The sequence below is a fragment of the Dermacentor silvarum genome, chromosome 8, assembly GCF_013339745.2.
Source record: "Dermacentor silvarum isolate Dsil-2018 chromosome 8, BIME_Dsil_1.4, whole genome shotgun sequence".
Classification (NCBI taxonomy): Eukaryota; Metazoa; Arthropoda; class Arachnida; order Ixodida; family Ixodidae; genus Dermacentor; species Dermacentor silvarum.
In genome coordinates, this window is record NC_051161.1 from 155,793,053 (window position 1) to 155,805,616 (window position 12,564).

Below are 12,564 nucleotides of genomic sequence, written 5' to 3' on the forward strand. Positions count from 1 at the left end.
AGCGTCGGCGAAGCCCTCAAAGGTTATCCCGGCTGGAATCGACACGCCGGCAGCGCGCAGATCGTCGAAGGCAACGTCCGCGGATGGCAGTTCGTCCACGGAGGGCAGTTCGCGGTTGGCAGTTCGTTCGAAGGCGCGGACGAAGACGAAGGAGCAGTCGGTGCCATCGCTGTAAACGGCGAATCCGCTCGACGAAAAGCGCAGCACGAAACAGCTAGGAACTCGGTGGATGCTGAAGGTCGGGAAACGTGATCACTGAAGATAGCGCGCAGCAGCAAACGATCAACCGCAGACACGACCGCAGAGCTGGCAGAGCTGACAAAACAACACGCGAACGAACACAGTGAGGTTTGGCTTGGCTAAGCTACGGCTGGCAACGGATTGACACGTGCGGTTTCGAGGTTACGGCAGCCGCGGCGCGGTGCGGCGGTGCTGCTGGCCACACCTGCGATGCGAGTATGGTGGGTTCGAGGATATGAAAACAGCCAAAATGGCGGCGTCGGTGGTGACTTTCGGTCGGCGGTTAACAGTAAAAAGTCCGGGAAATCGGATGGCGAAGGCTATAAGCGTCCGGAATTTCGGACTTTTTAATACATTGACTCTATGGCGAACTTGACGGTGCCACAGATGAGTCCGGGAAATCAGGCATGTCCGGAAGGACTGTATACCTTTGTGCGTGCTCCATTCTCGCCGCTCAGTTTGCATGGAAGCGATACACAGCACGAAGGTCACTTCGCTCGCCGTTGCTGCCGCGCTTCCTCATGGCAACGTTTTGACAGTGAGTGCCCATGGTCATCGAGTGTGATGTGTTCATGTTTGCCTGTGCGCGCTGACACCATGCTTATTAATTTAGTGAATGTTTAACATAGTTAGCGAATGTTTGCAAGTTTATACGGCCGATAAAAGTATTATGCTTACTTCGTGTAGCTGTCTAGGCATTTGCTATCGCAATCGATGGTTCACCTTTTGGGCAAAACTGCGACTTTAGAGGTGGCCGGAGAAAAAAAATCACTCGCAATTTTACCCCAACTTTGCGTCTATGTTTCGGGAAAAAAAGTGTGTTCATTATGCAAGTAAATGCGGTATGCGGGATAAAATCCTAGTTTGATATATGCGGGATCAACTGTAAGCACTTCCATTTCCCATATGCATTCCAAGACTTTGACATCAGTTTTGTTCATAAGGTTGCAATTCACAAAAATATCAAGCCCCTTGTTCACCTAACAAAACAAGTTGCGGGGCTAGTTGGTGATGCATTATTTTTTTTTCTCGTTCATTAACACCTAGGCATCATAAATGACACTGTTAATATGTCGGCCATTTTGGACTGGCAGCTTACCTGGCAGTTTGGTGAGCGCAGGTCCCATAGCCGGAGTGACTTGTCCAGGGAACCTGACAGGAACAGGTCATCCACAGGTGACGTGCAAAGAGTCACCACCCTGGGCACCAGTATCAACGGTCAAGGACAGTTAACAGCAAATGACCAGCACATCCAACTGCGTCACACGTACAATCCTTGACTCTCAGTCTGTGTACTTTAAGACATAGTAATGTGATAATGCTCATTAAAGGGACAATAAAGAGAAAAACGATTCCCCCTGTATAAGTAAATTGCGCTTACACAATACCAGAAAAGCCGCTCTTACCATGAGAGGAGGCTTGGTAAACCAGAAAAGGCATAAAAAGGGAAAACAAGTCATGACACCGCCTTGAATTTTCTGCACCAGCTTGCCAAGAACTCATGAATTTTAGCGGAGTCTGCTAGGGCCTAGTTAATTATTTATCGGTTAGGATGGACTACATAGTGTTCTTAACAAGGCCAGAGATTGAACAGGGCAAGTTGCTGGAATGTTCGCTAAGGCTCAATCACACCAGCGACTTGAGGAGGTTGCGTGACCATTTGCGACTCGCGACCAAAAAGCAACCGAAGGTGACCGATGCTCACACCGGCAAGCCCGACTGAGCACAACCTGCAAGTTACAATCCCGGAGATTGTTGTTGTCAATGAGAACTTTAGGAATCTACGCAGTTCGCGCACACTTCATTGGCACTGTGTACATTGGTTTTTGCTGAGCACGAGATCTGCACAGATTGTGCTGCTAAAGTCGAGCCTGCTTTTCTGTGCAGCGGAAATCTGTCCCAACATACGCACCTTCGCTTAGATATGATGGAAGAGAGGCCCTGAATGGGACGCCCTATATTTTCAGGGAAACCCCAGTGGATTTGGGGCATCCCATTTGTGGAACATCAGGGGGGACAACAGGAAAGCAATGATTTGGCAGGGTAAGGCTGGTTAACCCTTTAATGGGGGACGTGGTAATTAAAATTAAGATTACTTATTTAAGAACCAAACGTGATAAAAGTTGGCATGCTTATTTAGTTTCTTCTCCTGATTCTAAAAATGCAGTTTTTTTTTTTCTGTAGGCTCATTATTTCGTTACATAATTACGAAAACAATGCCTTTTGTTCTTACTACAATAGACAAATAACTGCTGCATAAAAATAGACAAATGACATATGGACCAACAGCAGAAAGCACAAGCTTCACAACATAGGAAGCACTTTTATGATTGCATCAATATTTATTACTTTAAAGTACACTGAACTCCATTGTTTTGAACATGGCCATGCATTAGTCACCCAAAAGACAAATTTAACAAACTTTAAACAAAGAAGCTTGAAAAACTGCTTCCTATGATGGTTGTTCCTAACATCTAGCTTCATGCTGCAAAAAATGTCACAGTTTCGCCCTAAGGGCGAAGCAATGAATGCGATAGCAACACAGCAATGTCATACGAAGTAAGGTGAGCGGCTTTGGTAGCAATATGAATTGTAGTAAACATCAGCTGATTAAGTAAGCAGGTGTGCTGCGGCGTAAGTAGACCGAAATGAAGAGAGACTCGATGACCACGAGAAGGCGCGTGTGAAACGGTGGTGTTGATGAGAAGCGCTTCCCGTGGGCAGCGCGTGTGCGAAGGGACACACCTGTAGCGCTGCACTGCCGATCCGGGCAGCATTGCATGTGTAGCGTGCGTTGTAAAATGTGGCCCTGCACCGCCGACCAGGGCAGCATTGCATGTGTAGCGTGCGTTGTAAAATGTGGCCCGACTATTACTAACTGTGGTGTGAGCGCGCACAAACAAACATGAATAGATCACACTGAATGACTGCAGACAACGACTGTCAAAACGCTGGCAGTGCGCATATACGTCGCAGCGGGCGAAGGTACGTGCGGTCTATCGCTTCAACGGAAACTGAGCGGCGAATGCACGGCGCATAAAGGTCAGAGCCGTGAGGAGATCAGAGACAGTGCGGGGCGAGCGACGAGCGCGGTTGTTGGCAGAGTAGAAGTGCGCCTCCCCCCCCCCCCCCCCCCCGCTCCCTCCGGCGCTGGCTTCCCGCTTCCTTGCTTGCGCGTGGGAGATAGAGTGCGTTCACTCTCCGTGATAGCGCGCGTACCCGCACGCTTCCGCTCGGGCATACGGCGCGCGGCGAAGATTTTATCTATAGGGAACCTCACGGCGACGGCGACGACGACGGCGACGCCGACGGCAGAAATCCGGTTGAAGTGTCCATATAATTGCTATCGCAATAAAAAGTTAATATTATATCTATGATAGCTACTGATATATCACAGTAAATGTCTTGCTGAATGTGCAAAATTAGTATTTCGAGAAACAAGAAAACAAACGTCACATATAAGGGGGGGACATGGGTTATTGAGATAACTTTGTTATTTCTTGATGAAATCTGATAAAACTGCATATGCTCATTCAGTTTTTTTTGTGTTGATTTTAAATATCCAATTACATTTTGCCTATATATAGTAGTTGCCGAGATAATTAATAATGTGCACCTTCTATTGTTTCCTGAAACAATTCAAACTGACCTGCTAAATAGAAAGTTGTAAAAAACATATAGTTGGATACTACAGTGCATAAGGATAGCAATGCTGCAAGCAGATTCGAAATTGAATCAATAATGCGTCATTTTACAGCCCATTGAAGTTATGTGTTCACAGTATCAATAATAAGAGCAAATGCAGATGTAAATAAAAATTTTTGGAGTTGAAAATTAAAAATATGCTCTCAGCTTGCCTTCCCAACCAATTTAGCTTTGTGCTGCAAAAAAAAAAAAAAAAAAAAAAACAATAAAAAAATAACAGATCTAGCTGTCCCAGGTCCAAAGACATTGATGCAGCAAACACGCAAACTGTCCAAAAACTATGTTTTGAGAAAAAACAAACTTTACTCAGTGCAATACAGTAAGGCTATTTGTGTGTTTACATTCAGAATTGACTAGTAAGTCCCATAGTAATCTGCTTGCAGCACTTCAAGCATAATGCATTTAGCTTCATCTAGCAAAAAAAAAAAAAAAAACAATTGTCGCAGTTTCACCCAAAAGGCGAAGCATAAGTTGCGATAGCAAATTAGTAGAGAGCTATACGGAGTAAGAATAGTAGTTTTATCAGCTGTATAACCTTGGAGCAAAGAGACGCAGCCCTTCAGGGAGCACGGCGCAGAATGCGCATTTGCGATCCGACGTACGTTTGCTCCCCGTGAAAGTGCGTGTCCCTCGCGCCCTTTCACTCACACATACAGCGTCCGGAGCGCGGCGAGGATTTCATCGCCATAGACATCATATGGAACCTCATGGCAACGGCGACGCCGACGGCAGAAATTCGCTTTGGAGTGTCCATATAATTGCTATCGCAATAAAATAAAAAGGTGTTTGTTGATTACCGATGCACCGCATTTCGCGTGCAGTGAGATTGTTCATGAGGGATGGGTTGCACGTCTGGTCGACGCCGCGTCAGCATAGATCACACACGAGATGAATATCTTTGATCTCAAAAAATATCATTGCCATTTGCCAATTACCGGTGCTCCGTGTGTTGTGGACAGCGAGATAGTTCACGGGGAACGGCGAGCACGTTTGGCCGCTGCTCACGCGCGGCGAAACTCCGCGCGGACACGGCATCGCCGCAGATTGCACACGAGATGACTATCTCTAAGGCGAGACTGCTGTCCCGTTCACCTTTGCCCACTGCGTCACCGCAACCGGCGCTTTACACAAGACAGCAGAGTATTTATAGAATCGAGGCTTACGATAACGAAGCGCGTCTCCAGTTAGCGTATCCGAGCTAGCCGCGGCGGCATCAGCGTGGCAGCTTCAGCGTGAGCGAGAAAATGCAATTTTCGTTCGGTAGCCGGCGTAGAAGCAGCCTTGCAGTTTTAGATGCGAAGCATCTTATGCTCGGGGTCTATGTCCCTCCCTGAATCCGCCGTGCGGCGTCCACACCCGCACTGCGCATGCTCCTCCCCCTCCTCTCCTTGTCTCATCTCCTCTCCTCTCGGCATTCCTCCTCTCCTGAGTGCGCAACGAATGGCAACACCTGCGGCTCCGCGCGCGATAATGCGAAGCAGCTTAGGTTAGAGGCGCGACGGTAGGTGCCCCAGAGGCACCGGCAACAGTCACGAACGCCGCGCGCGTTCGGTGCTAACACGGGCAAAACGCTGACGGCATCGACAACAGTTCTGCGCGTTGCTGGTGCTGCTGCATGTCCAAGTTTATACAGCTGATAAAACTACCTTGAGTCGACCCCATGGCTGCTTCGCATACTACTCAGGGTTCCCCTACGGGAAGATGGTGTAATTTTTTTCTTGAGTTTTCTTCACCTGCTTCAAATCGTCAGGCTTAAGCAGCCAAAGTGTGAAATCGCCAGAACACCAAAATGAAATAGACCAGCCCAGCCTGTCACTGGCGCTTAAAGAGAGTGCCCAAACATGTGGACTCAGCATTCGTAGGGGTGCGCGAATGGTGATTTTTGAAAGCAAATCGAATTGAATATCGAATACTTTTCGAATAATGAGCAGCCGTTATCACAATTAATATAAAACATGTTCACATCCCAGTATTCTAAAGAATAGCAAGTTTATGTCATAACATAGTACGTTACGAAGCATTGTTTATCAAAAGCACAAATTGAGCATTAGAAGCAAGGAAGTGGTTTCTTCGCATTCACACGGTTCTTCAGAGAGTGCGAATGATCGCTGTACGGCCTGTAAAGTATGGCTACCTAAGTGACGTAGCCTGCTCGACTACGCAAGTTCTCTATGTTTTATGTAAATTCTATGCCCGCGGGGTTGAAAATTTACCGCACTTTCGCTCCAATTTTACGTTTACTTGGGTGCTGTTGTCTCTCTGAAATATTTTAAAAGTATTCAAAAAATATATTTGCATTTACGAATAGTGACTATTCGATTCGCTCTTCCAATCGATTAGGACGCTATTCGATTCATTATTCGAAAGTTTCGAATTCGCACACCCCTAATCATTGGCACTTATTACAAAAAAAAAAAAAATGTAACGGAGTAAGACTTGTCCACAGCACTTAAAGGGTTTGTTAACCATGTCCAAATACTTAAAAGCAGAGAGAACCTATTGATCCGGAACAAGTTCAATTTGAAGATAAATTGACACATGACATGCTCCACATTCTTGTAGCTCTTTCTAAGGATACTCTGCCCCCCCTGCTATTTGCGCTTACCAGTCTGCTCCCATTTCGTCAGGCTACCTAGCAGATACAGTAGAATCTCATTAATCAACACTTCGTGGAGAGAAGCTGTCTACTTATGCAAACATCAACTTACAAGATGTACAAAGAGAACGAGAATGTGACTCTGCGCAAGCTTAATATTTCATGTTGCTTTAGAAATGAGAAAACTTCCAATATTCGAGTACCTCCATTAGTTTACTTATGATGCATACTAAGTATACATCCAGAGCAAAACGAACCTACAACAAGTAGACCTGTTTCAATAGCAAGGAAGGCAACTCACTTTTTGGTGTGGCCTGGGAAGTAGCGAATGTACTTGTTGTCATGCAGGGACAGGTACCTGATTGTGTCTGCACGAAAAGCGATAAAAACCAACAGGTTAGTGGACACAATGCACTCTGCTCATTTGTGAAGCTAACAACGGAAGCAGCAGCAGCAGCGCGAGCTCCACTCGTTGCATTTTTTACTTGACATTCCACAGAAAGGCGAGAAAATTATGTATAAGGTGCACAGCCACAATTGGTGAACACAGCAATCAACTATAGAGAGAGAAAAATTTATTTACAGAAAGGCAGAGAGGTCGGCCTGCCTCTACACTGGGGAAAAGGGACGGGGAGGAAGAGGGCTAATGAATGATGATGATGATAAGAGGAGGTGTGTATATACAAGTTCACAACATTGTGGCATCTCTGAAGCCGTGCGTCCAGCCCAGTGGCTTGTAGAAAGGCTATAGCAGCACTGGTTATCAGGGCTGCGCTGTTTGCATTGGGTCAAGTACCTAAAATAAACTCGCCTGAGAGGGGGGCCTCTTATCGACTTTTGCAATTGAAAAGACCAGTTTCTGTCATTCTTGCGCGTACGCAGGACAAACGCAAAATATATGATCAAGTGTTTCTGGTACCTGGCAGTATTCACAATTGAGGCTAGTGTCACTGCAACCAATCATATGTCTATAACGATTCGGCACCATGCTTGTTTGGCTTGAGGCCAATGGATGCAATGGATGCCTTTTTTGTAATTCCAAGAATCTGCCGAGCAACAAACGGTTTAGGCAGAACCCACGGGAGTATTATCGGAATACAGTCGGGAGAAAATCTTGACGGTAGAATATTCTGATGACGTGATAGAGTCCTTGAAAAGCTGCCACCTGGCTGTGTGGCAGGGAGCGATGACAAAGGATGGTGTTTGTTGGATGGCTTATTGTTGAATACATAGATAAGATAGCATAAATAATTTTCCGTACATGTAATAAAACTCACACAACATATTTTTATGCGTTAAATTGGGTTGACAAAGCTAGGAACTGTACTTTTTTTTTCTTCTTTCTTCTTTATTCAGAGATACCCCGCTTTGCACAAAGGCGTGCGTGTAAGCAGGGGGGTTACAACTTTGAAAAAAAAAATCTTCATTAACACAGCACACTTGGTCACAAGACAATTGATTCCACTCTGTTACTGTTCGAGCAAAAAAGGAATTAGCCCATAGAGGTTCGTTCCAGACCGGTATTCTCAAATTTTAAGGTCATGATCAGTTCTTTTAGATATATAATGCGGTGGTTTAAGATAAGTGTCTCTATTAATTCCGGTCTTGTTATTATATATTTGGAATAACAATTTCAAACGCAGTTTTCTTCAGCGAGAGGAGAGCGCTTCCCATTCTAGCTCGCTTTTCATTTGAGTGCAACTCTCCCCTCGCCTGTACCTCCCCAGAACGAACCTTGCCGCTCTATTCTGTAATCTCTCGATTTTGTCAATCAAGGTTTTCTGGCAAGGGTCCCAAACACAACACGCATACTCCAAGATAGGACGAACAAAAGAAATATAAGCAGTGTTTTTTAGTATAAATGGTGAGGATTTGAGATTACGTTGAATAAGGTTTAGCGCTCTGGCAGCTTTTGTAACTACATTATTCACATGCGCATTCCAGGAACAATCACTCGAAAACGTCACACCCAATATTTATACATAAATTGCTGGTTGATAATATCACTATTCAAAAAATAACAGGTTTCAATTTTTTTCTTTTTTTTTGTGAAAGACAGACACATGAACACATTTTCTCGCATTTAGTTGCATTTTCCACTTCTCACACCATGATACAATTTTAGTAAGGTCAGTCTGCAAATCAATAGAGTCTCGTTCGCTTGTTATTTTTCTGTACACGACGCAGTCGTCGGCAAACAAACGCAAACGTGAAGATATCCCCGCAGCAATATCAATAATATAAACTAAAAATAAAAGTGGCCCTAAAACGAAGCCTGAGGAACACCTGATGTGACCTCGACCCCCATACTTTGAACCATTCCATTTCGTTTTCCACATTTATGTGTTGCACGGAGGGTCTGATCCAAGCAAAGACGGCAGTGCGGTCGCCCCCGAGCCATGTCCAAACCAACAACAAAAGGCCAGAACGGAAATTATGTGGACATTAAATAATGCAGCACCAGGGAAGCCCAGCCATAGTGATAGCGATGCATGCCATGTGAGCACTACAAGCAAACTTAATGGTGCACACCCGTCGGAAAAACGAAGCGAGTGAGATTCTAGCAGAAATCAATTGTTAGATCACTAGACGAGATTTGATCACTTCTCGCGCGATGATGCACACGCGACAGTATCGCCAGTTTGCAAGTCCTGCTGTTACCAAGTAATCGCATGCCTGCGGGTGAGCCACACGCGCAGGCACGATGCGTTAGCACTTAGAGTGACAAGAAACAAGATGTGATGACCATCAAAAGTTTACAAGTGTTACAACAAACACAGAAGTAAGCAAAAGTTCCTAAAAAACTTTTTTTGTGCATTTTGCATGTAGTGTAGAGCTTTATAGTGCTGTACTACACAATGAGGGGGATTCATTTGATTTATCCATAGATTAACCAAGTAGGTTTACTGACCGAAAGCAACCCCCCGGACTAAGATACATCATAGTGGGGAAACAATGCCACAACACAATACATAATCTGGAGAAACACAGCTCCACTTACAAGTAGACGCTGAAAGTACCTCCTAATGAAACTAGAGCTCAAGAATTGTTAAGAAGCATTAGCGAAACACAGAAGCGCCTTCCATTCAGCAGTCAAGAATGAGCAAGCTGAGATCCAATGGTGAATAACACTTTCGACAGAAATCTAGCTGGGTGAAACATTTCCAAGGCTAACAACCACAAAATTTTACTTTGGCTAAATTGGTCATAAATGAGCAGTAGTATACAGTTAAACCTGCTTATAACAGACCTCCATATAACGAATTCCTGGATATAACAAAGTTTTTCTATTCGCCACTGTTAGTCCCTAGAAGCACATGTATTTGAGACCTCTACGTAACGAAGTGACAGCAGGAGACCCCCTCGAAATAACGAATTTTCCCCGCCGACAACCTAGAGATTTCGCCCCAAAATTTGTCATTTTTACGCGAGCAGCAACTGGAAGCACCTTCTCCACCGCGACGGAATGCGAAGCGGCGGCGTCGCGCTTGGTGCGCTCGAATACACGGCAACTTCCCGATTCAAACCTGATCCCGCCGCTTGCTGCAGGTGGCCTAGCCCGCCAAGCCGGCACTCTCCTTTTCCAGTCTACCAATTTAGTTAAACAGCGAATGTTTAGAAATTTATACGGCCGATAAAACTACTATGCTTACTTCATATAGCTGTCTGCTAATTTGCTGTTGCAATTGATGCTTCTCCTTTCGGGCGAAACTGGGGCGTTTTTGTTCATCTCAACTTTAGTGTATTAGGAGTAAATCTTGAGCGATAGTTGTATTTATGTATGAAAGCATGAGGTGCGCGGTACTTTAACAGATTTTTTTTCCTCTCTTTTGGTCACGCAAAACGGGTGCGTGTTACAATCGAGGGCGTGTTAGAATCGAGTAAATATGGTAAGCGTTCCTTTTTCGAATTTTCGTGCCGAACCTGCATATAACGAAATCCTCTTTATAACGAAGTTTTTCGAGAATTTGGCAATTTCGTTATATCCAGGTTTAACTGTATACTATTAAAGCAATCATCACAGAAGTGCAGGGCTCATAATTGCATAATTTTCTTATTAACAGCCTTCAAGTAGCACCCAAGCAGATGACAACACCTGGTGGTTGGTTGACAGAACACAAATCCTCAAACGTGGCCTCAGAGTTTTTAAATGCACCCCAGGCATTGCCCAATCTCAGCAGTTCTGCATCATTTCCTGTGAGCAATGATGGCTGTTGCTTTTTTCGGTTTCAATATCAAAAATGCCCATTTTTGCAAACTTTTCCCAACACATCCACTGACATTTCAAGTCTAAAATTTTGCATGGAGGCTGCTGTACATCTGTGCTATCTGAATCTAGGATTCTTTTGCACAATCAAAAATTTTGTGGCAACCATTCCTCTAAGGAAAAGAACTTCTCTGGACACGATCGCAAGGGAGAACCCGAATCTTTCGAGGCCAATGCGGCCCTTTCTTTTCATGTGACTGTTAAGGTGGTCCCTGAGACAGCATAAGCATTAACTGTTGGTAACCCATAATGCACAGTATAGCGCAAGGACGGCATGCATAACTGATAGAAGGAGCTGATATAGAAGGCCACGCTTTGTCACTTCTATCCACTCTGAAGGCAGTCCTTGAGCTATGGGTACCGACAGTGCCTCCGAAGTGTTTGCAATCTCTCTGCTTGGCCTCATCACATGGGCACAATGAACATGCACTCAAACTGAAGAATGGGACTCACCGTCCACCTTTGTGGAACTGTGGATGGCTGTATTTGTTGCGTGGGTGTAATGAATGAGGTCCACGCCATACTTCTTGCTGTTCAGCGTCCGCTTGTGCCTGCATTACCGCAGGAGAACAACAGGTTAATGGTGCCACGCTGGAACCAGACAACACAGCAGACTGCACAAGTAAAAAAGAACAAAGGTTCCAGCTAAACTTGTACATTTTTACATGGAAATGAACAGCACAATCTACAAGGTACACTAGCGCTTGTCTTGGCTACTTGTGATGTACCTTATGTTACAATAGCAACTTTCTCCTATAAATGCTGTGTTATCATAGTATCCTTTTGTAAATGTGATTTCGGCTCATGTATGAGCTTCTCTTAAATTGCTGTGGAAATAGGCCATCGTCACATTTCCAATTTTGAACCCAAAATCGTTTGAGGCAGTTCTGCATCATTTCCTGTGAGCAATGATGGCTGTTGCTTTTCTTTTTTCGGTTTCAATATCAAAAATGCCCATTTTTGCAAACTTTTCCCAACACATCCACTGACATTTCAAGTCTAAAATTTTGCATGAAGGCTGCTGTGTTTTGATAAACATTCAAAATTCAATGAACGGCAGTTTCAGTGAAAAGTTTTCCGTACTGCATTTTTCTGCAGCATAGAAGCATATAAACTGAAACAGCAGTGCACTTCCCTGCAGATTCTGAGTACTTAACTTGAAACTAACGCAAGCCATAGAGTTCCTAGCAAGAAGCCATGCCTTCAATTCTACGGTTTCAGCATGCCTGCTGAAGTCATCATCTAACAAGGTAATAATCATCATTCCAATCATTCCATAAATGCCCGTTGCTGTCATGGCACTCGGTCACTAAATAATTATCACAAATCCGCAGCTTTTTAATTCTGGGGTTTTACATGCCACAACCACGATTTGATTATGAGGTACGCAGTAGTTAGGGACTCTGGATTAATTTTGACCACCAGGGGATCTTTAACGTGCCCCCAATGTACGGGACATGGGCGTTTTTGCATTTCACCTCTATCGAAATGCGGCAGCCGCGGCCAGGATTTGATACCGTGACCTCGTGCCTAACAGCGCAACACCATAGCCGGTAAGCCACCGCGGCGGGTTTAATTGATAAGCAGTTGTCATAGATACACACATTATATCATCCTCTATCAATAACAGTTTGTAGGCACATGGACAGGCAGTTGGTGCGCCCGTTCTATCCTGCATAGACAGCACATGTGGGCAGGTGAGGTTGTGACGGCAGCAACATCTCGTGATGCTGTGTTCGACTACAATGTGCCAAAG

At 44.8% G+C, this 12,564-nt stretch overlaps 1 protein-coding gene across 5 annotated transcripts in view; it reads right to left on the reverse strand.

Annotated features, from left to right (window-relative positions):
* The window catches only part of LOC119461784 (WD repeat-containing protein 82), a 92,806-nt gene that overhangs the window by 23,649 nt on the left and 56,593 nt on the right, over positions 1–12,564 (reverse strand). For 2 of the 5 annotated variants that reach the window (XM_037723159.2, XM_049672170.1), the window contains 3 exons: positions 11,262–11,359; positions 6,843–6,909; positions 1,340–1,439 (listed from right to left, as the gene is read on the reverse strand). The exons of 1 other annotated variant lie outside the window; for it this stretch is intronic. In XM_037723159.2, coding sequence (XP_037579087.2) covers positions 1,340–1,439; positions 6,843–6,909; positions 11,262–11,359 — 265 coding nt within the window. The remainder of the gene's footprint in view (positions 1–1,339; positions 1,440–6,842; positions 6,910–11,261; positions 11,360–12,564) is intronic. 2 more of the 5 variants (XM_049672167.1, XM_049672168.1) reach the window with 2 other exon arrangements.